Here is a 23604-nt window from a genome sequence, read left to right as displayed (position 1 = left end):
CTCCACAGTTTCTAAACTACAATTACTGACTCACAGTTGTATGCCTCCGCCAACCATTCAAACGGTAGTTTCTTCCATGTCTGTCCAAAATGTGTTTGAAATTGTCATAATTAACATATCTTGAGATATCATCTTGAGTTATGGCAAAAAAAAAGGTGTTTGGTGAGGTCTCAGTGACCTTTGACCACGAGATTCTCCTCAGTTCTGGTTCTCCTCCCTGAGTGCAGGTGGACGTTTGTGCCAAATTTGAAGAAATTAGCTTAAGGCGAGAATGGGACTGACGTACGGTGGAAAACCCGAAAGCATAATTCCTCAGAGGCATGATGAAAAAAGCTTGAGGAAGATGAGATTACAATATTGCATAACTTTAAGACTCTACAGTCATTTAGTTTTACTGATCCTGCTCATACAGGCTTGGATTGCTATTTTCACTATTCTGAATAATCTGCAGGTGATGTTGTCCTTGGGAACTTTCATGTTGTTCCCAAATGACGTACAGATTTTCAGGCATTCAATTATCAAATGTCTTGAAAATAGTCTTGTAGCTGCCGTATATGGGAAAACGGATGACTCCGGATCGTCTTGGGTTTGAGTTTAGTTTAGAATGTTTACGTCCTGATGTTTAGGAAGCCAGAATAATTTTCTTCCATGATGAGATCAAGTTCAAGATAAACACTTTGTAAGTATAATCAACTTTTTATTACATACAGTGATTATAGGCCAATACGAAGATTTAAATAAAAGATGAGTTGTGTTCACGATGTAACAAAGATCAATAATACAGCAGAGTGGAACTTGATATACTATGTTGGTTAGCAAACAGACTCCATCGTTGACTCAACCAAAATGACCTTCAGTGAAAACTGTCTACGAGCCAAACAGACACACCCACACACACACACACACACGCACGCACGCACTAGTGCCCTCCCCCCTGTCAATACGCAGGTGTGTCAGCAGCAGGAGCTGTGCAGAGCGCCAAACCCAAACGTTTTACGCACCGTGCCGCCGCTTCACCTTCACCTTCCTCTTTCCCACCTGAGCATCAACTGCTGCAACGGTTTTCCCATTCATACCAGATTACAACGGATTAAAATATCCTCGGGTTCCATGCTCACGTTCCCTGTTCGCATTGGGTCACACCGCCGAGTCCTCGCAGGGAACCGATCCGCCTTGGATGCCCTCCATTGCCGTTTCCGCATTCCCGCAGCCGCCGTGAACACCGCAGACGCGGAGCGCAGATCCATGATCTCAACAGAAAAAACCGGTTCCTCCGGCTAATCTACCCAAGCGCTGCTGCTGTCGGTGCAGTATGTTTCCAGCCACGGGAATAGAGGGAACCCGGAGGACTGGACGGCTGATCACTGCGGGCTGTAGTAAAAGGCCGTTTTCAGCGGACTGAGGAAGTCTGAACAGCGTCGTATTGATCGGTGTCACGGTAAAAACCTGGAATAACCCCGCCACCGCGCTCCTTCATGTCCCGGGATGGAGAGTTGCAGTCGCTCCTGTATGCCGTGTTTAAGCCGGCTCTGGGACTGCATATGGCCGGACGTCCGCTACCCAAACGTCCCCAACAACAGCCATGTCATAGCCAATCCGGCCGCGCACACGGCGGAGATCCGCACCGTGTCCGGCGACATCCGCGTCCCGTCTCCCAAGAAGCGGCAGGTGCAGCTCTACGCGGCGCTCTTCGACTTTGAGGCCCGCAGCGACGACGAGCTGACGGTGAAGGAGGGGGACAAGCTGTCGGTGATCGAGAAGCGGGGGGAGTATGTGCTGGCCAAGAAGCTGACCGGGTCCCTGCAGTCCGGACTGATCCCGGCGAACTACGTGGCTCTGCTGCAGGACGAGTTCGCCAAACACAAGTCAGTGCTGAAAATGCAACCTCTGCTCTTCTTGTTTTGTCTCCACAGCTCTTCTCTGTTCCTTCATTCCCCAAACGACTACTGCTTACACGGTGTTCAGCCTGTTGTTTCACATGCTGTGAGGCAGTGAGGATGTGTCAAAACATCCATTAATCCCCCAAATGTTGCCAGAATATATTCACAGGACACATTTGAAAACACGGAGGGGCGTTTAAAGGGACAGAAGGTTTGACTGTATTTGACAGAGTATGAGAACATCAGCATGGAACGTGTTTCCATTCGGATAACTGTGACATCCTAAAAATAGGAGCTGCCCGGGGTTTGACTTCTCTGCTGCTAAAGACTTTCTTGTGTTGATACAACAATATCAAACGGGTTCAGTCACCCATGAAAACCACTAAAAGGGCTAAATGATGTAATTTGATCTGATGTCACTTGTGATAGATTTCTACAGTTGAAATTATATATATAAATACTGGATAGCTGGAACAATAGTTAATTGTTGGCAGCTGTTTTGAAGTCTTAATTTGTTTTTAATTGGTTTGCTGTTTATATGTCATTTGAAGTTTAATATTTATTGAGTTAGATGAGTAAATGATCCATAGAAATATTTTATGGAACTATTTTTGATAGTTAATTAATCATTTAAGTAGTTTCTTATGAAAGCAAAAATTGTATAAAAATCCACTGGTTCCACCTTCTCAAATGTGGATCTTTTGGGGGTATTTCTTAGTCTTTTGTGATATTAAGTTAAATATCTTTAAGTTTTGATCGGTTTGATCTGTTTCACCTTGGCTTTAGGTATTGGCTGATACTAAGTACCGATCCAACACCATTGTTTAATCAGTACGCTGTATGCCTCCCTGTGTGGAAGAGACTGGGATTGTCTTTTATGTGCACTTGAATTGTAATTCCTGACACATTTTAAGATGTGTTAGAAAGTTGCTGGTGTACGATTTATGTTTATAATAACAATTAGTTATATCTATGTATTTATTTGTAACATTTTATTTGACAAAGTTAGGAAAGTGATGTTCAAATCAAGCCTGATGTTGGCTTTTATAAATGCATCATCACTTAAACAGGATACTACAGTATGTATGTATATATAATATATAAACAGAGAATTCATTTGAAGAGATTGGCCTCATTGTCACCGATACCCAATCCAGCTAGTTGAGTTAGTATCGTGCTGCTAACGAGTATTTACATTATGGATTATTTTCTTGATTAATGATTAATAATTATTTTTTGAAATAAGAAGAAAGGAATATCAATATCAATTTCCGAAAAACCCAAATTGACATAATAAACAAGTTTGTTTTTTTCTTGTCGGACCGAGATTCCGAAACCCAAAGATTTTTAATTTACTGTCAAAGAAGACTAAGAAACAAAAACATTCACATTGAAGAAGGTGGAACCAGGGAAATATTTGCCATTTTGGATATAAGATTAATAGTTGCATAGTATTTGTCTGTTGCCTAATAAGTTTAAAAACTGAACTTGATGCCTACTGGCATCGCCCTGTCGTCCAAAGCAAAGTTGAACACTCATGTTTGGAGGTGAAACAACAACCTCTGCTGCTGTTGAACCAGACTGGAGCTAAAAGTAGCCCTGAAGCTGCAGCTGCAGGTCCTCCATTATTCATTCAGCCTGCAGGGAGTCCTCATGTTTCAGCACAGAGCTCTGCCTCTTTCGGTTGACTTTTGTCTGCGTTCACGCTGCCGATTGAACACTGATTCCACATGTCCCACTGTCCTCAAACACAACACTGAAATTGAGGATATAGGCCTCAAAACAATAATAGCATCACTGATTCCCTTTTGATAATGTTGAAGCTTTATTCTTTGTTCCGATGATGAACGTCAACCCATGACAGAAACTATTTTTAGCCTAAGAATGAGCAACCTAAAAGATCAAAGCACCAGTGTTATGAGCTCATGCTGTGCTATGTATTAACTCCTGCAGCATCACTGTAACATTCCTGAAAAGAGATAAGTCACACCCCAAAATAAATAAATAAATATATATATATACAAAATGTTCACATTCATTACTAAAAGAAAGTTTCATGACAAACAAGCTTCATCTTGTCATAGTGCATGATACAATCATGTGTTCTGTGTAGTGGAGAATATGCATCAAGTTGCACCTTACCGTATGAGTTTCATGGTTTCAGAAGCTTACACTGGGTGTGTGTAACAGAGGTAACCGTTTAAGAACTGTTTTAATTAGTAATTATAAAGTCTGGAAATCTTTTCTCCTGTGATGAAGCTTTATAATATTCCTCTAATATTACTGTGATGCACAATAATTTAGGACCTACTTAAATGAATTTATAGTAACTTAATAGAGTCTTTAGGGCTGCACATAACAATTATTTTCATTATCGATCAATTTGCTGATTAGTTGGTTCATCAATCATTTTATCTATAAAATGTCTGATAATAATTAGATGTGATATAGAACAGCAATAAAAAAAATCTTGAATAATGTCAAACAACTAGTTGATTAACTCCGTTGATCCGTTTCAGCTCCTGTATATTTATACTTCTGTTGTAACTCTGTATCCTGCAATATTCCCATAGAAACTTCTAGTGCTGGTACATTTTTCATATTATTCTATTTCATCTTAAATGTATCACTACAGTACAATATTTCTAGGTTCTGTTATTCAGAGATCTCTGCTGTTTCTTGAGTAGCAGGCTGTTGTTACTGTAAGTGAAACCTGAATGTCAGGCGGAGCAGACACGCCCTCCCTGATAACTTAAAGTCAATAAAGGTTTCTGTATGTGAACAAACAGGCAGGACTCAGTGACACTTTAGCTCTTAAAGCTTCTGAATAACACATCCCTCCAAAGTATTCAATGTTACAGATCAGTGGTGGAGGAAGTATTCCGATACTTTACTTTAGTAAAAGTACTAATACCACACTGAAAATACTACGGTACGGGGAATCGGACCCGATGACAATCATTAAGATTAATAATATAGAAATAGCCAATCTTCTCAATGTAGCATGACTTGTAAAATACAGATACCTCAAATGTGTACCGTTGTGTGTTGTATTAATGGCTGACATGGCTGACATTCATTCGTCCATTTACTCCCATCTTTTTCTGTTTTCATTAATCATGATTGTGGTTTTTCTTTGTGTTAAATGTCTGATCATCCATTTATCCCACAATCTATATCATCTGTCCGCTTTGCAGGTGGTACTATGGGAATATAAACCGTGTGAAAGCTGAGAAGCTGCTGCTGGCTTCCCAAAACAAAGATGGCTCCTTCTTGGTCCGCATCAGTGAGAGTCACAGTGATGAGTACACAATCTCTGGTAAGTGCCACCGCCCATCCATTCACAACAGAGACCTCGTTCCTCTCTTATTTTCTTTCTCTTTCATCTTTCTCTGTTTCTCATCCTGTCGTTATATTTATTACACGTCCTTCTTCAAACTATTCTTCACGCTCCGACTTTAATTCCTTCTTGTTTTGTTTGTTGTTTTAACTTGTAGCTGAAGCTTGCTGTGAACCTAATGCAGTGAATTAAACCAGTTGTAAAAATACATTCTGATAAAAAGTCTGTGATTGAGGTAATATTAATCTTTAAGGGGCGAGTTCACAAAAGGTTTGCACGGCTGTTGCGGCCACTAAACCTGCACAAAAAATAAATCGTGTTCCCCTCAAAGCACCCGTAAAAGAGTGAAAAGCACCCCTGACTGTGTCTCAGTGCTCATGTGCTATCTGCACATATTTAAATGAATTAATATGCAAATGTTTGGCTCAAAATCTGACCCTTTCTATGCAGATGAGCCTTATTGGAGTCCAATTCTCAAAATCAGCAGTGAAACTATTAGCGTCTTCAGAGAATTGGTGGTCACTGAAGCGGATTTAAAAAGGGTGTCCGCTCAAACTCATTTATTGTGGGATCCATTAAATAAACGGTTTACTTCGAGATGATGAAAACAGAAAGCTATAGCTATTTTCTCTAATAATAGAAACACAATGAGAAATTAAACTCAAACTCGTCTTTGAACAGCTTTGATGAGCGATCAGCAACAGATATTCTTTATTTACGTTTCTTCCGTATTTGCAGCATGCTTCTTCTTGGATTTAATTGTGATTTATTTAGTCACAGGGTTTCTTTCTAAATGCATCAAAGTGTATGTATTTGCATGTATTTTCTGAAATTGCAGTGCTTTTGTTTCGGTGGGAATCCTGATGTCACTTGCTGCATTTCTTCTTCCCCTCCTCTCCGTTTCTCTTCATCTGTCCTGTCCTCCATCCATCACCCCCTCCAGCCACTGTCAACCTTAATCTCCCCGCCTTCGATTTTCTCTCTCTGCTCCCACTATAGAGGGCAGGAGGTGACACAACATGCCCTCAGGCAGCCATGTTGGAGGTTGACGGTGGCAAAAACGACTGATTGCAGTTTTTTAAACTGCTACGACTTCAATTGGTGTTGAATAGGAAACATTTCTCTTTTGAAATTATATTTGCGACAGACTGACCAGTTTTGTGTTTGGACGATGTGACACTGTCTCATAACAGCATCTGGTCTGCTCACTGTTATAGTCCAGTGCTGCCAATGTTGTAGCTCTAGTTAAGGATGTGTCCGTGCATGCTTCTGGGTACGTTAACAGGAGAGAAATCGGAAAAGATAATGAAATCACTGGCACTGAATTGGACAAGACGTTTGGCATTGCAGTTTATTCCTTCATCTAGATATCATTGACACGTGATGTTGTGGTTTTGTTTTGATTGTTTAAGATGTAGAAGCAGTATTTAACTCTCACTTAACTGTGTTAATAAGTGAGCTTTTGAGGCGTTTGTAGTAGGGATGTCACGAGAACCGATGCTTCGGTACCAAGTCAATCCCAACATTTTAAAACGTGACTGTACTCGTCTTTCTGATGTACCGCTGGTACTGTTGGCACAGGGGATCAGACCTGGAGGTGCTAACAACATTTCCCTGATAATGCCACATTGTAAACAACAAATATGTGTTGAAATCGTCAGTTGGAGAGCTAGTAACGTAAGCTGTTAGCAGCCGTTGGACAGCACAATCCTGCTTGGCTTAATATCGGAGCTGACGGCTAACGTTAACAGAAGATTTTTAACTCTGGAGGGAGCGAGGCTAGCTGTTCCCCCCCTGAATGAGTCTTCATGTGAAGCTAAGCTAATCACCTCCTGCTAAGTACTTGATACACAGACATGAGATTGACATTGAGTTTCTTATTACATTGAGTTTTCTTACTCTCAGAAAGAAAAAATAAGTAAATTACCAAAATGTTGAACCGTCCGCTAACGTTTGTAGGAACTAATGATGTCCAATAGAAATTAAAATAGAGCTTGAAAAAAGAAGGACTCCATATACCCGACCAAAGTCTGAATTGGATTGTTTTGTAGACGAGGGTTTAATCTTTAGGCACAGTAACCTACTTATGGAAGCCAGTTGTTGTTATCAAACTATACTTTTATGAATGAGCCCACAGTCGATTGTCTAATGGACGTCCTGAGATCTGTGAATTTAAAGCCTCTGTTATTTCTCCCTCTCCTCTGCATCACCTCCAGCTCATTTCTCTCTCTGCTCCATTCTTTTCTTTTCGCCCTCTGGCTTCACCATCTTCTGCGTCTGCATTTTTTCCTCTTCACCCCTTCGACCACTTCCTCCCTCTATACGGTCCTCCCTCTCTCCCTCTCCTGCCCCTCCTCAATGTCCTTTAAGGTCCCAGGGGAAAATGCTGCCGTTAGATGTTCAATTTTCACTGTGCTGGTCCTTTTGAAATATGCATCATCAGTACTCTGTGTGTGCATACGTGCCTGAGAGTGAAGGCAGAACAGACCACACATTCAATTACTCGGTTTTAAGGCACAATTGCACACATTCATGTCAGATTTATTGTCTTTCCATAGACCGTATAAACACGACCATCTTCTTGTTCTTACTCTTACACAAGTCGTCTTATCTTCCAAGCAAACATAACAATTGTTCTGGTTGTGACAAAGACTGAAATGATAAATTCTGAGTTTGATAGTGAAATAATCTGATTTGTCCCTCTTACAGCCCGAAGTGAGGGAAAAGTGTACCACTTCAGGATTCAGCGCTCAACCATCGGGGCGTACTTTGTCTCAGATAAGATCTCCTTCGCTACGCTGGGGGAGCTGATCTCCTACTACCAGAAGAACCCTCGCAGTCTGGGAGTGCTGCTGGAGGAGCCCTGCGCCCAGCAGGTAGGACACAAAGAGATGCTCACAGAAACACACTGTTATTAGTTATATCAATTGCCCCTAACCTTAAAGAGATGACTGTGTAATAGGGAATGTGCTCGGGGTGGCTCGTAGTGCTAAACCTATATAGACCATTATCACAACAGTGTCTTAGCGTCTTGTTGTTTTGGTTTTATGGCGAACAACTGTCCCTGTTTCGTTCAATCTCAGTCCTCTTATGAACCTTGCTTCAGCTTTTTTCACAGAACAGACTCGCTGGCTAATATAGTGGAACATTTAGCAAAACATGTCCCCTGGAGGATAATGAGGTTGAGGAGTCAGACATTTCCCTCAGGACTTGTGTGGGGCACAAAACGGAGCTAAAAGGAGAGTTAAATACGTGAATGTTTGTGTGTGTTTACTTACTTTCATGCATACAATATGATTTAGTCTTTTATGACATGCTTTATTATGAGTCTCAACTAAGACTATGACATCATATACTATGACCAATGACACTACCTCCTACTGTACTTCCACCAATTATTGAGTAATGATTTTTTTTTTACATAACTATAAAATTACTTTTTTTTCAATACTATATTGTGACTTTTTTTGACAAGAAAAACAAATTAAAGTATTCCGTAAAAAGTCATAATACAGTCTGTAAATAAAAGTAATATTAATATAATGCAAAAATAGTCGTAGTATAGTATGTCAAAAAAGAATCGATTAAATGTCATAGTGTATATATATTATGTCAAAGAAATCATGAAAAGGTAATATTATAGTATGTTGAATGAAGTCGAAAAAAAGTCATAGTATAGGATGTTGAAAAAAAGTCATAAAAAAGTAATTGTATAGTATGTCAAAAAGTCCTAATATAGACCAGGGGTCACTAATAGGCAGAGCTGGACCCAGACGACGTATCCGGACCCTGGACCTAAACCCGATAGATAATTAAGAATTATTTTATTTTGACGGAGCGCTTCTATTTTAACCGGCGCAGCTTTTCCAGCCTTTACGGCACTCGTTCAGCGGTCCAGGAAACACAACGACCAATTATATGCCTTGTAAATCATCTCACGTGATGCTACTCAGCCAATCAAATGTGTGTCTTCTGATAAACTTCCCGACTCGAGTGAGATTCACACACACGGGGGAGACGGGGAGAGAGACTGAGTCGTCAGAGAAATGGTGTTATGTTAGTCAGAGAAGTTATTTCACATGGTGTTCGCCAAAAAACAGGAATGTGGACAACAAGACCAGAAAGACCAGAGCCCTGAACCCAGAATAGAAAGACTCGTATAGGTTAATTCTTCCCACAGGCAGTTCAAAACCAGTGTGTCTCATATGTTCAGAGACTATGGCGATTAATACAAGCAGCAATGTGAAGCACCGCTACGTGACAAAGAACAACTCTTTTGAGCAAACGTACCCACTCAAAATGATCAGAATCCTAAAACACATGAAGTCACTGCCCAACAATGACGTTGACAGAGAGGAATAGAGCTGAAACAAGCGGTTTAATAACCACAGATTAAGTCCCTGCACACACATTTCTCTTTTTAGAAGATAAGAATATAATATTGTGGCTTTTTTTCACTTCACACCTGAATGAACTAAATTTAAAGTTGCAGGTCAATTCAGTTCAGTCCTTTATTTTGAGATGTACATTTTTCAAAAGCTTTCTTTAATGTATTTTATTTTTTAATTCAGTCCTTATTTTACTTGAAATAAGAAGAGAAGATAATTTATGTATTATTAGTATATGTGTGTGTGTGTGTGTATGTATAATCCATCTGGCTCAATTTAAAAGCTGACAATAAATATTGTTGAGATATTATTTAACTGCACTTTCTATATTTTAAATGACAGACGTTAATACAACTGTTCGGCTAATTCAATATATATGGTACTAAATCATAGCGCAAGTTAGACATTATTGTGAAATGTCACAGTATTTATGTATGTATGTACACCCTTGGCCAAAAGTTTTGAGAATGACACACATTTTGGTTTTCACAAAGTTTGCTGCTTCAGTGTTTTTAGATCTTTTTGTCCGATGTTTCTATGGTATACTGAAGTATAATTACAAGCATTTCATAAGTGTCAAAGGTGTTTATTGACATTAAGTTTATGCAGAGAGTCAATATTTGCAGTGTTGGCGAGAAGTTGCTCTCGGAGGATGTTTTGGTACCATTCTTTATTCATGGCCGTGTTCTTAGGCACACTCCCTTGTCTGAGAAGCAACCCCACGCATGGTCTCAGGATGCTTTACTGTTGGCATGACACAGGACTGATGGTAGCGCTCACCTTTTCTTCTCCGGACAAGCTTCTTTCCAAACAATCGGAAAGGAGATTAATCAGAGAAAATGACTTTACCCCAGTCCTCAGCAGTCCAGTCCCTGTACCAGAATATCAGTCTGTCCCTGATGTTTTTCCTGGAGAGAAGTGGCTTCTTTGCGGCCCTTCTTGACACCAGGCCATCGATCCAAAAGTCTTTGCTTCACGGAAAGCTTTTATTTCTGCTCTGAGGAGCGAGGAGGGATCTTTGAGGAGCCATGAGCAAGGATGTACGAGAGCAGCCTTCCAGGAAGGGTTTTAGCAGCCGACATGCCCCCCCATCGTTTATCAGTTATTTGATTGGACGCTGCAGCTGTTTGGACTGATCTGATTATTCTCAACATTACTGAAGACGGATCACAAAATAAACTCTGGTGTTATACTTGATTAGTTTTGTGGTTCACCATCTGGTTTGAATATATGTTAATTGAACAACAAAAGGACGACAAACAACTTTCTTCATTTATTAGAAAGATATTTTCCTCAATAACTTTTATTATTAATACAATTAAATTCAGAAAGAGCTGGAGGGCTGTTTTTGTAGTATTTCACAGTGACAACCAGCAGCCAATAATGACTAATAATAGTTCCCGCTGATCATTCAAGAGGTGAAAGTCTACTTCAGGCAGCAAATGCTCTAGTTTTTAATCAGCAGATTTTGTCTCTGCTGTAGGAATCTATAACAAAGACCCTGAATTCATCTTTCTATTGTTGCTCTACATGCATGAATTAATAAGAGGCAAACATATTTTGGAGTGTAATTAACCAGAGAATAAAATCATGCGGCATTGCTGTAATTACTCACGCTATCTCTGCACTGCAGCTTACATTAAACCCCCAGAGAGTATTCTTTATTCATGGCTCATCAGTTTGAGCCTGGCGGGAGACGACATTTTCACTACAGACTGAGAAACCACCTCTTCGAAACATCCTCTCTTTACATTTTGGAGAGAATCAGATTGGAAATACAAAATGTTGTTTTTGGATAAGGCAATAGGACGTACCGTTTACAGATATTAAAGACGTCAATGGTGTGGTTTTACTACATGGACAAAAAAAAGTGTGTTGGAACATAAAATAATTTTTACTACTGGGTCAGAGCCCACTCAGTGATTCCTCCTCTTCTCTCTTCCCTTCCAGAAGAGGCTGTGAGTCTGAGGCCACGGACACACTGAGGCAGAAACACACACATCATATGCATACTTGAGCACTTGCAAATACAACACACATAATCAACATCAACAACAAACACAAACTACATAAAACACAACTGCATGTAGGTATTTTCTGATACGAGAAGCAAACCGGCAGTAAATAAGAGGACGGATGGAAAATGTTCTCGCCACTTTCACATTTTTTGCTTTACTTTTCATTTTCTTTCATTATATTTTCTACTTTAATATTTAATCATCTTTTTAAAAACCGTAAACATCATCTTCTCTTTATTGCATGTCTTTATTGTTTGGTGAGCGTGTCATAATGTCCCGACTCTTGAACCTGGTAATGTGATTCAGGAAAGAAAGTTTTAACATTTCAAAGGTAGCGCCATGAAATGCCCAAATATCATCACAGCAGCTGACTTTTATTATTTGGAATGAAACGCGTTTATATTTGGGTTTCAAACCGTGAGCAGTGAATACATCAAGCTCTAAACCACAATTGTCAAGAAACACAACTATTCAGAACTTAAAGTGTATGAAGAGTTGTACGCCTCCAGGCTGCCAAAACATTTTTGTTTTCAGTTTTGAATCCAAAATATTGCATTTATAAATAGGCTCATTTTTTTTTTTTTATACAAAGACGTTCTTGAAGTGTTTTCACGGCCGCCCTTCGGCTGCATCGCTGGACTTAAACACAGTCTAGCGGATCAATCAGTCCTTCAAACACAATAATAAATCTGCTTTTAGAAAAGAAACACTCACATTTAGACTGAAATGCTCCATCAGTTAAATGTTTTACCAGTAAAACGAGTCACGAACGATGCTTTCAATCACTTTTTATTGACTTGGCGGTGCACAACATCTTGTTTTCTGTAATTATGTAGCCAGGGAACATGGTCAATAACAACTGATTAAGCATAGTATTGAGGAAATGTCTGATTCCTCTGATAGCTTTTAGTTCCTAAAAGCAGATTTATCCTGCTGTTTAAATGCCCAATAAACTGCCTGTAAAGCCCAAGTGGTTACATTTGTCACTTTAGAGGCCATTAGTGAGATTATGTCGTGCATAATTATAAATGAAGGGAGACATTTAAATTTAACGGATTAACAAAACTATGTGCCTAACCTTTATATAATTATTATGACGCGGAAACAAATGATAGATATCATTTTCATGGTCTTAAAAACAACTAAAAACTCTTTTGCTGTATAAAGTAAATTATGTATCAGCAGAATGAACCGGAATGTTGTTTATTTCAATTTAAATGTCCTTCATTTCTGTTTGTTTTGCACTATGTAGACCAGGCATTACACGAGGCAACTGAATGTGTGTAAACCTGTGCACATTAAAGCAACAATGCTGAAGAAACAAGTTGCTTTGTGTATCCCCTGATCAACATTTGAATGTATTTCTTAATATAAATCCAAGTTGATTTATAGTATCTTATTTATATGTTAACGATCACTATTTGTCATTTAATGTATTATTCATGTTTTTAACCAATCATTTTATTGATCTTTTTTATTTTATGTTCATCTTCATCACCTGATTGTTACTTACAATAAATGTCATAAACTCTTTGAATTCACTTGCCATTTATTAAGCCTATTGTTCATTCATTCTTTCATTCTTTCAATCATTCATTTGTTTTTCACTTACCTTACACAATGCTGCTGATATGTCAACACATCTGCATCTCCATTGTGATGGCAGATCTCCACTGTGACTTCTCTCTGTTTTTATTGTCAGACCACTCAGTGTTTTGGCCCTTTTTGTCTTGTGAGATTTTAGGAACCCCAGTTATAAACAAGGTTGATGAATGTCAGACATGGTCAGTGTGAGGGTCCTCTCAGGTTGAGTAATACTGCGTGTGTCTTAATCAGGGGCATGATATTGTCAGCTTAGATAAGGGACTGAATGAGGATGCAATCAGTGGACTTAATCACTGAGTGGTCACTATTATCCAGGTGTCCTAGAGGTGACTCCTCCTACCTCACCATGTGCTCAAGTCCTTTATAAGTCGTGCACAACCAACACTCGGGGTTCCTTCCTCCTTCAGACCGCATTGCATCCTGTATGATCTGTATTGAACCTTCTCTGCGCAGAGAATAACTACTTTAAAGACGAGCTTCTTTTCTCGATGTTTCTTGATTTAGGACTCACTCTGTACTATTAAGTCGTTTTTTTCCACCACACCATCCAAACTGAAAAAAGAGAACACTAATCTGGAATCATGGTACAGTCTCTTTTTTTTTCCATTGTTAAATTAGAAAATATTTATACGAGAAGAACATTTTGAATCACATCAGAACCTTTTTGCATCAGGAGGGAATTAAACTCCGGCTGATGTTCTGTATGTAACCCTGTTGGGTTGTGTCAACAACCCAATCACCTTGATTTTCTCTCCAAGAGGTCTGTGAACAGAAAACAGTCAGACAACCAGCGTTAAAGATAAAAATCAGTGTGATGGGAAAGTGCCCAGAATATGTAATTGTATGAGTCCACAATCAAAGACGTGTTGTAATCAACACCTACTTTCTGCACACTTATTTTAAGCTGTTTTGGTTTTAAAGTTTGGACTCGCCCTGTTGTCTCTGTGCAGCGGGAGCTGTTTGACATGGAGCCATGGGAGAGACCTCGAGAGGAGTTCAGACTCCACAAGAAACTGGGAGAGGGACACTTTGGAGAGGTGTGGGAGGCTCTGTGGACCACAGAGAACAAGAAAGTGGCCATAAAGACGCTGAAACAAGGTACAAATGCAGGATTCTGTTCAGAGTATAAAGCATGTGATGGAAGCTCATGTTAGAAATAACTCTGGGGTTTAAAGGGTTTAAAAAAAGCATTTTCTTCCTCATAAAACAATTGAAGTTTGTTTTGAACTTGTTTCTTCTTCTGTGCATTGCGTTGGTGATCGCTTCTTCTCCTGAAACATTACCTGCAGATCATTGGAACAGTGTGAAATCATTGGCAGGAATGTGTATCGTGTCATCGCCGTTCAAAAGATACACTAGAAACCAAAACATTGCTCCATAGCTAGAGGTCAACAACTCTACGGGGTACCTTTAACTGAAGCAGGAAAAACCCATGAAATAGTAATGTAACACCTTGAAAACTATTTAAACAAAACACAAGGGACTGTGATCATTTGGAACCAGACACGGACCAGTAAATCCAGTTTAAGCCTTATCTGATGCTGAAACACTCCACAGTTTCTAGTTTAACAGTTTCTATTTAATGAATTGGTTTTTACAGCAGTGGGTTAGGGTTTCATGGCAGCAACATTTCGCTTTTCTGTCACGATACTTGCAAGGAAACCGAAGAAATAGCCCAATGTAACACAGTCTATGATGTAAAGTATCTAATCTGGAATATTTGCTTGCATGTTTTTTGTTGGCCAACGCAGGAAGGTACCAACAACCCCGCTGGAGGAGGGCAAAAAAAGCTGTTCATTCAGGAGGCTAAAATTAAATATGGAGAGATGAAGAGATGCACAGGATGGACATAAACATGATGATTGTGACAGAAAGCTGTGATATGTGTGATGAAGGATGGATTAGGTTATACATGAAGCAGAGAAAGAGAAGTGAAGGTTATTAAAAGCAGAAAAGCTTCTTTAACTATTTGTGGAAATGGGGACAATTTGGAGAAATGTGTGGAGAAGACATGGTTGTTAAGATGGCTATGAATGTAAAGCCAAATTAATGACGTGAAAGAAGCATAAACGACTGTGAACAATAGGACAACCAAGATAATCAAATAAAGTATCAATTTCTCAACATTTATGTTTGTACTCCTCCAGAGGACACGAAGCAGGACGAGTTTGTGAAGGAGGTTCAGGCGTTGAAGAGCCTCCATCACCCCAAGCTGATCCAGCTGTTGGCCATGTGCTCCAGAGGAGAGCCGGTCTACATCGTGACCGAACTCATGAGGAAAGGAAGCCTCAAGTCCTACCTCGCCTGTGAGTGCACACACACACACACACACACACACACACACACACACACACACACACACACACACACACACACACACACACACACACACACACACACACACACACACACACACACACACACACACACACACACACACACACACACACACACACACACACACACACACACACACACACACACACACACACACACACAGGTAACCTGAGCCGGAGTCATAAAATTCCATAAAATGTACAAGAGACGATACAATGTTTGGTGCATATTTAACTATCTCCATAAAAACATGTCTAATATTTTAAATATTTCAGCGCTTCTACACAAATCTGATGGTGAATCAGTTCATCAATTCCTCAACAAGGTGGTTCATTTCCTGTTTCTAAACGCCACACTGGTGCTTTAATATGCAAAGAGGTTTAGAACAGGGAGTCAATTTAGCTTTTCTTGGGGTTTAAGAAATTCAACCCTTAACTCAGACATTTTTTGAAAGCACTCTGAAGCCGTATTTAGGCCAAGTGACGGTTAAATCTCTCCTCCTTAAAATCCAAAGCAAATGGAATTATAATCTGGCAGCTCTGCTCGGCATAGAAATATTGTTCTGACGTTTTACAAAAGGCTTTAATCACAGAGAGTCTTAGCGAGCAGAATGAAGGATTTGACTCTGGTGTGCCTCATTCCAGTGGGGACAATTCGGAGAAATGTGGGAAGATGTGTGGAGAAGACATGGTTGTTAAGATGTCTATGAATGTAAAACCAAATTAATGACGTGAAAGAAGCATAAACGACAGAGAACAAAAGGACAACTTGCCTTGGGTAGTTCTTTTTATGTTCATGCTGCGTGTGTGTCTGCATGTCAGGACTGTACTTACATTTGATCTATTTGCTGATCTGCCCAACAATTAACATTTCGATTCATGAGTCATTTTGAGTCACTCGCGCTGCACGACAAGAGGAAAACATGCACCACTCGTTCACAGTGCAGATTCTTACATCTAGCTCCTAAACTGTTTGATGTGATGCGACATGTAATGTAATGCCACAAAATAAAAGAATGCAAATGCCTCTTTACCGTGGCACTTGATTCTTTTGATATTTTTGCTCATCAGTTGGGATATCGTACTTTAAAAAAGGTGCAATGTGTAAGATCTGGCCACATGCTCCGAACAAACAGGGGTCTGCATTTGACCTCTACTACTGGGTCAATACAATCTACATCTACGGTCATCATTTGTGGCAGAAATGAGAAAGCAACTCGTATTTTTGTTTCGTCCGAGAGGAGGCGGTTCGTTTCCCGGAGCTGTCACACGCCCTCCTCCTGACAAAGTAGTCTTCTGGAGGTGTGGAGAACTAGTTTTCTCCTTTCTTCCACTTTGAATTAAGTGGAAAACCCACACAGACCATGGATGAATTTTGGTTGAGTTTTGTTTGGGGAGATGAGGGTGACATTGCCTTGTAGTAACGTCATAGATTTACAAGTCAGAATAACAACTACTGTTGTAAACTTGGGCCAGGATCAATAGATAATACAAAAAAGAGACTGTACATGCAATTTACTAACTCCAAAAGGTGGATTTAGTGTCATGTTTGATGTAAAAACATGTTTAGTAGTAAAGTGTTTTTAAATACTGCGTTAGTGCCTCTGTCAGAACTCATTGATTATTTGGGTTATTGACAGTTTGTGTGTGTTTTCAGCTGCTGAAGGCCAGGTGCTGACATCAGCTCATCTGATCTACATGGGCAGTCAGGTCGCAGAGGGCATGGCCTACCTGGAGGACAGAAACATCGTCCACAGGGACCTAGCTGCCAGAAACGTCCTGGTAGGAGAGGACCTGGTCTGCAAGGTGGCCGACTTCGGACTGGCTCGGATTATTAAGGTAAGTAAGGTTGCATGTCTGAAAAGAGAGACACCATTAACTCATAGTATGAAGCACAGGGTTTATGTTTGTTGTCTCTTGAGCATCAGTCAAGAACCTTTTTCTTATTTTAGAATAACACTAATTCTGTATCCGTATTCTCTTTAAATATGTATAGTGAGCCTTGTTGTTCCAGTGTAAACTCATGTAAACTTAATGTGTGCCTCCAACCATCTGTCCAGTATAATGGAGCGGCACTCAAATCTGCATAATTGACTTTGTTTGTGTGTTATAATAACAGAATGTTTTATTCATAGAGAGCTTCCGAGACATGGAAAGATTTTATATCAGCTCAGAAAGATATCGCTTAAAGCTTGTGTGTGTAATATGTAAACAGTAGTACATCATTACTTGAGAGACAGATATTTACTGTAAATAAATGGATTCTCTATGAAGAAAGTCTCTGCTGGTCTGGTCTTTTACCTTGTTTTTTTGTGGCTAAAATAGAGTAATTTTACCATTGATGGATTTTTCATCTGCGTCATTACATAACCTATGTACTGCTATAACACGACACTATTAGAGCAGTCACCAAGATATTTTCACTCAGCTAATGAGCTGTTTATGCACAATAGAGTGACACGAAGTTAAAGGTGTGCTTTTGAACGTCACCTTTGTTGCAGTATGAATAGTTTAGTGATCAAATATGGAACATGTGGATTTAAGTCTTTTTTTTTCTTCGTTCTTTTCTTAAAGCAATGGACCGTTTTCAGATTAGACATTTTACTCAGACTCCCTGGCTCATAAAGCCAAAACAGTTTGATATCCGGGTGTATACTTACCGGGATCTTAAGCGCACAAGCGTTTCCTTTAGCTCCTCCTCCAAACCGCTTGCTCACATGACACAATGACAGCACGAATTAAGGGGGGAAAAAGATTCAGCGAAAAGTATATTTTACAACTTTTAGGAGATAGAGATTTAAATTATAGGGATATTTAAGTGTTCCTACTCGACAGTTGCTACCCTTGGTTTATAGATGTCTAATTGGCTTCAAAGCTCGGTGCTTTTCCTGGGGGCTTGGTTTAGAAGGGATCATTTAAAATAACACCGTCTGTTGGGGATTCAAGGGAAATGTAATGAATCTGAGGAACATAAAGGCTACATAATGTCTGTTTCAGTAAAAGTGTGTGTATATATATATATTTTAACTCTTTACTATTTTTCTCTACAGGACAGTGTGTATACAGCCAGTCGAAACACAAAGATCCCAGTCAGATGGACAGCTCCAGAAGCGGCAATTTACCAAAAGTTCTCCGTAAAATCCGATGTCTGGTCATTCGGGGTCCTACTGTATGAGATGATGTCACGTGGCAAGATGCCTTATGATGGTATAGTGTTGACTTTCTACTTTGTTATGGAGAATTAGAGCTATATTAACTACAGGGCTTTTTAGCAATTTAATTATAGTGTTTTAACCTGTTTATTAATCATTGGGAATGTGTTTTATGTATGCACGACTCCCAGTTACACAATGGACGCACGGCTCTAAACTACTAGGATGTACTGGGTGTGTCCCATGTGTGGTTACACCCTTCTGAGCTTATTCAGTAATTTAACTGAAGATGTTTGTATTGTGACGTTAGTTAATACAGTAGAATAATGTATTTTGAAAATTACAGTTTTAATCAGTTATATTTGTTATTATCCAAAAAGCTAGTCCTTTTTTAAATGTCAGGCGGGCGATATTCTGTATTTTACTCATATTCAACAAATCCCATAAAAAGCACAGTAAGAACGGATAAGCTGAAGATAACAATTAGGAAAGTATACAGAGAAGGATCAGCACAACGTTTTAAAAAGGCAAAAAAAAGATTCTATAAACTGCTGGTCGGTGTAGTTTTTTTCATCTAACGTTACACAAAAAGAAGGAAATAGTGCATTTGTTCGTGACTCATTTTTAGTAGCTCCATTGCCATTAAAAACACATCAATGATGCACTGTTGGGTGACATGTTCCTTTATTATAATGACCACACACTGTCGTATATTTTGCTGCCCCAAATACTCACTAGAGCATCAAATGTGGATAAATCCGCAGCTGAAAATAGTCCCCAACGCTTGCACTGTTTCCTCATGTTTGTTTGATTAAAAACTACAGTGACAATTACTTAGCCTTTTTAAAATCTAAATTATATATTTGATTCGATATGCTGAGTCATGTTGACTTCACCTAAGATGAGCTGTTGCAGTGATTCCTGATGTTATCATAGCTGTGGTTACTGGATATCGGCACAGTGGAACATTCCTGCCTGCAAAATAAAACGTGACGGAATTAGTGAACTCCTTCAACTCTAATGCTTTGATGTCACGCCCCCTTTAGGAAAAAGTAACAAGGAAGTGTTGGATCTGCTGTCATCTGGGTTTCGGCTGCCCTGCCCAACCCGCTGTCCTCAGAATATTTATCGCATCATGATGGACTGCTGGGCCGCTGAGCCCTCCAAGAGACCCTCCTTCCATGCGCTGCACAGCCAGTTGGATACAATATATGCCAGGATATACTTCAAGACTATAGAGGTATAGAAAGAACAAGCCGTGGGGGAAGAAGAGGACGGTGGGAGCAGATTATCTGCGGCTGATCATCGGCAGCAGGATGGACATCAAATATGGAAGGAGAGGGGACGGAGTATTCTCCTCCCCCATGCAACGCACTTTCACAACAGGGTACATGTACTTTAAAAACACAAAAGGTCCGAACGAGGGAGAAGAGCGTCAGAAGCGGAGCAACAGAAGTGAATTGTTCAAGATAGAGAAGATGCTCGCCAAATCAAAGAAGAAGAATTCATTTCTGAGGCTAAAAGAAAGCAAGGCGGACAAACGAAAGACTGACAGTAGCCACAGAAATGTGTAAATACACCTAAAAATAAAACACGAAAACACTCAGCACATTCACAGAACACACTGTTTTTAATTTTATACCCTTTTGTGTTTTATAAATAATATTTTATTACCTCTGTATGTGCCATGTCTGTGTGTGCACACTTAAACATGTTATGAAATCACAGGTCAGGACTTTAATCACCTGTCTTTTGACTGCAAGCCAGTGCTAAATATTGGGGTTATGTGCAATAATTACAGCTGGCTTGGTTTTTAGCCATGCTGGGGACACGGATGTGGATCGCTCTGTTAGTCCAACACTTCTGTCTGAAGGGAAATATCTCAACACTCCTTGCCATGATATTTGGTTCAAACCTTTGCATTTCCCAACAGATGAACAATTTTGTTGATCACGTGACTTTTTATTTTGCGCCATAATCAAGTCACGATTTCCTCTTGTCCAGACTTCCTTCAGCTTCAGCTGAACTTTAAGGTTAAAGGGTAGGATAGGTATTTCTGAATGATTACAGCCACCAATAACTCTTTCATTGTACATATGGCATGGGAGTAAAAATCCAAATATAGTGGTCTTGATCTTTTTATCTGAGTCCTAAGAAAGTAAAGGGAATGAGCGTATTTCCCACAATGTTGAGACATAAAGTGCTGCAGGAATGAGTCCTAAAACCGGGAAATGAGTTAACATTTTTGCACTTACGGTTTCTCAAAGCCAGTGGGTTTTTCTTAATGGGTTTTTGGTTCGATCCTTGAAATAAATAAGTACATACCATTATGTTGAAGCTTTTACGTGTCTCAAAAACGGCGGCTGCCAACATGAAGTCAAATATCAAGTTGGAATTTTAGTGGTGCTGTAGTTAAAGTCATGCTATCGAGGTTGTTAATTCATGTTAGCTTTTACTTCTGTGGATTGCATTTTTGCTTCAAAAATCATAAAAATGATATTAATTTGTGAAGGTTACCTTGCTGACAAAACGAGTAAGTATTAAAAACATTGTCAGCCACAGAGCTAACAAAGTGTTTGCATTAATTCAAAATCTAATGGAAATATCCCATTGGACTTGTGTTGAGGGAACCACAATAATTCTAACTTCTGGGTAAACCTAAAAAAAATACATCATCCCTGCAGCAGTCTATGCTTAGAATGCAAAGCTGTTTCCACAGTAACTTGCTAATATTAGCATGTTAGCTTGACAATTAACATATATGCAAAACTTACTAACAAGTAACACACTGCACACAAACATTGCCAATCATTTGCACGTTAAAACAGATGAGCACAGTACAGCTGAGGCTGATAAAAGCCAGTCAAGTTGAGTCGGACAGGATCGCAAGTTTGAGATGTTCTGAAATGGCCACTGTTCAGGAGATAGCCCATTTGATCTATGTGACAAAATGGCCCACGACAAAGTTAACATTTTATACCCCATTAAACGTAAGCATCTGGTCTTTTCACTCCATTTTCAATACATCCACCAGTTTTTCTGGCCTCATGGGGCCTCTAGCATGGCTAACCACTGTCAGTCTTAACCACGAGAATAAAGTATTTTATTCAGCCTACCTTCTTTCCAGGCATTTCAGACGTTTTTGGCGACATGCTACATATCTAATGAACCTGAATACAAGTTTCTCTAGAATAGTATGGGGATTGTCTTTATCGTCCTATATGACAATTGTTTGCCAGCTGACCCGGTGCTTGAAAAGCCAGTGGGCCATCGAGCCATGTGAATAGGATCTACGTTATTAAACCTCTTTGAGAGGCCCACAGAGGCCAGTTACAACGAGAGTGACTATGTTTACACCACAGACTGTCCGCACCACAGAAAACACAAAAATGAATGAGGAAAAAAGACCTGCACAGTGAATCAGCCAATACACAGAAAGCCCTTTTTGTTGGGGGGGGGGGGTTCTACACTACAAAATTGTAAAACATTGTTGCAATGCAATTTGAAAACAATGCAACTTTTGTCTTTTATGCATGACCGTATACAGCACACAAAGCCAAGTTCAGGAAACTTTAGCCAGAATCACCAAATCACAAGATTGAGTTGTATGTTTTAGGTACCAAACACCAGTAGTGCAAAGAATAAAATATTTTAACTATTGTTTTGAGATGTGTCTGTTTCTATCATAACATCTGGTGTCTTTGTCATGTGCTTGCCAATACACCCAGGAAGAAGTACAGTACAGATAGTAAGAATGTGTAATGAATAAATGAATACGTCACACTTAACACATTTCAACACTAAGTGTACGCGGGGAAATGAAACCCGTTAAAAGGTGGCGACTACAGTGCACTGTGCGCTGTTGAGGGAAAAAGGCTTAATTCTCTATTTTCATGAAGTACCATACTAGAGAAGACCTGTCCTTTACTCCGTAACAAAAACTTTTCAAAACACATTTTAGTAAAATGAAATGGTCAAACACGAAGACGAGTTAGCTGAGAATACGGGTCGAAACAAGACGTACTTCTAAAAATGCTGAAGATTGTCCCTAAAGGCCCATGACGGTGGTTTAGCAGGTTTTATATTTTGCATTACTGACATAAATTATTTTTAAAGCATACTGTACATTTTGGTTTGCTATAAACTAAACAGCCGTGGCATTAAGTTACTGTAATTAAGCACAGAGCAGTTCTGTTTGGGATTTTTTTGAGCTATTAGACTATAAAAAAGTTCAATAGTCAACCTTCAACCTCAAAAATAATGGAACTTATGTGTCGGGTCAGCCAGACAGGTTATAGATCTTGGCAGCAGATGCTGTCAAAACTTTCAGAATCAGATCAAATAAAGAGGAAACAGATGCATAATAAATGAGGTATTCCAAGAACATCTTAGTGGTTTTTAGTTCCGCCAAGATTTTACTGGCAGTGATCTCTGAATTAAGGGCAACAGAAATATGCACAGCTCTGTTGTCTGCCAATGTGGTGCCTGAATGTGTCAGCACTCCCTCCTTCCATTGTTACAACATCTTGTTGGAACTAACACAGAGAGAAGATAAAGTAGGCTTTATGTGCTGCTGGCTTCTCATTTCAGAAATATCTGATTCTATGGTGGTAAGAATGAACCAATATGTCTTTTTTCAGACCAAGTCTTTACAGTTGAGTACTTTCCGATTCCAAAGACCCGTATGACTAATATTACAAATATTGATATATTATCTAAATTTCTATATTTATGCCGCTTCTAACGTCTCCATGCCACCCTATGAATATATATCTCTAGATCCACCCCTGTTAATCCAAATGTACTAAATAACTAGAAAGTAAATTAGTTTGGAGTATTTGCCTCTGAATAACTCAAGTAAAGTAAAAGTACCTTAAACTGTATA

The 23604-nt window shown here is 39.4% G+C and overlaps 1 protein-coding gene across 1 annotated transcript; it reads left to right on the top strand.

Annotated features, from left to right (window-relative positions):
• The first annotated feature begins 992 nt into the window (after nucleotides 1-992).
• Nucleotides 993-22172, top strand: srms (src-related kinase lacking C-terminal regulatory tyrosine and N-terminal myristylation sites). The gene is made up of 8 exons (XM_079178495.1): nucleotides 993-1865; nucleotides 5078-5199; nucleotides 7930-8096; nucleotides 14182-14329; nucleotides 15379-15537; nucleotides 17225-17406; nucleotides 18618-18774; nucleotides 19766-22172. Exons 1-8 carry the CDS (start codon nucleotides 1486-1488, stop codon nucleotides 19963-19965), a joined length of 1515 nt encoding a protein of 504 aa, XP_079034621.1. The 5' UTR covers nucleotides 993-1485; the 3' UTR covers nucleotides 19966-22172.
• The last annotated feature ends 1432 nt before the right edge of the window (nucleotides 22173-23604 follow it).

Source organism: Pholis gunnellus, assembly GCF_910591455.1.
Source record: "Pholis gunnellus genome assembly, chromosome: 2".
Lineage (NCBI taxonomy): Eukaryota > Metazoa > Chordata > Actinopteri > Perciformes > Pholidae > Pholis > Pholis gunnellus.
This window is presented reverse-complemented; position numbering and strand designations above follow the sequence as displayed.

What these genes read in the sequence shown, in the direction of transcription:
- srms (XM_079178495.1), top strand. Translation starts at nt 1,486, where the DNA reads ATGGAGAGTTGCAGTCGCTCCTGTATGCCGTGTTTAAGCCGGCTCTGG. An exon ending in GACGAGTTCGCCAAACACAA is followed by an intron (nt 1,866 to 5,077) that starts GTCAGTGCTGAA and finishes TCCGCTTTGCAG; the next exon opens with GTGGTACTATGGGAATATAA. An exon ending in AGGAGCCCTGCGCCCAGCAG is followed by an intron (nt 8,097 to 14,181) that starts GTAGGACACAAA and finishes GTCTCTGTGCAG; the next exon opens with CGGGAGCTGTTTGACATGGA.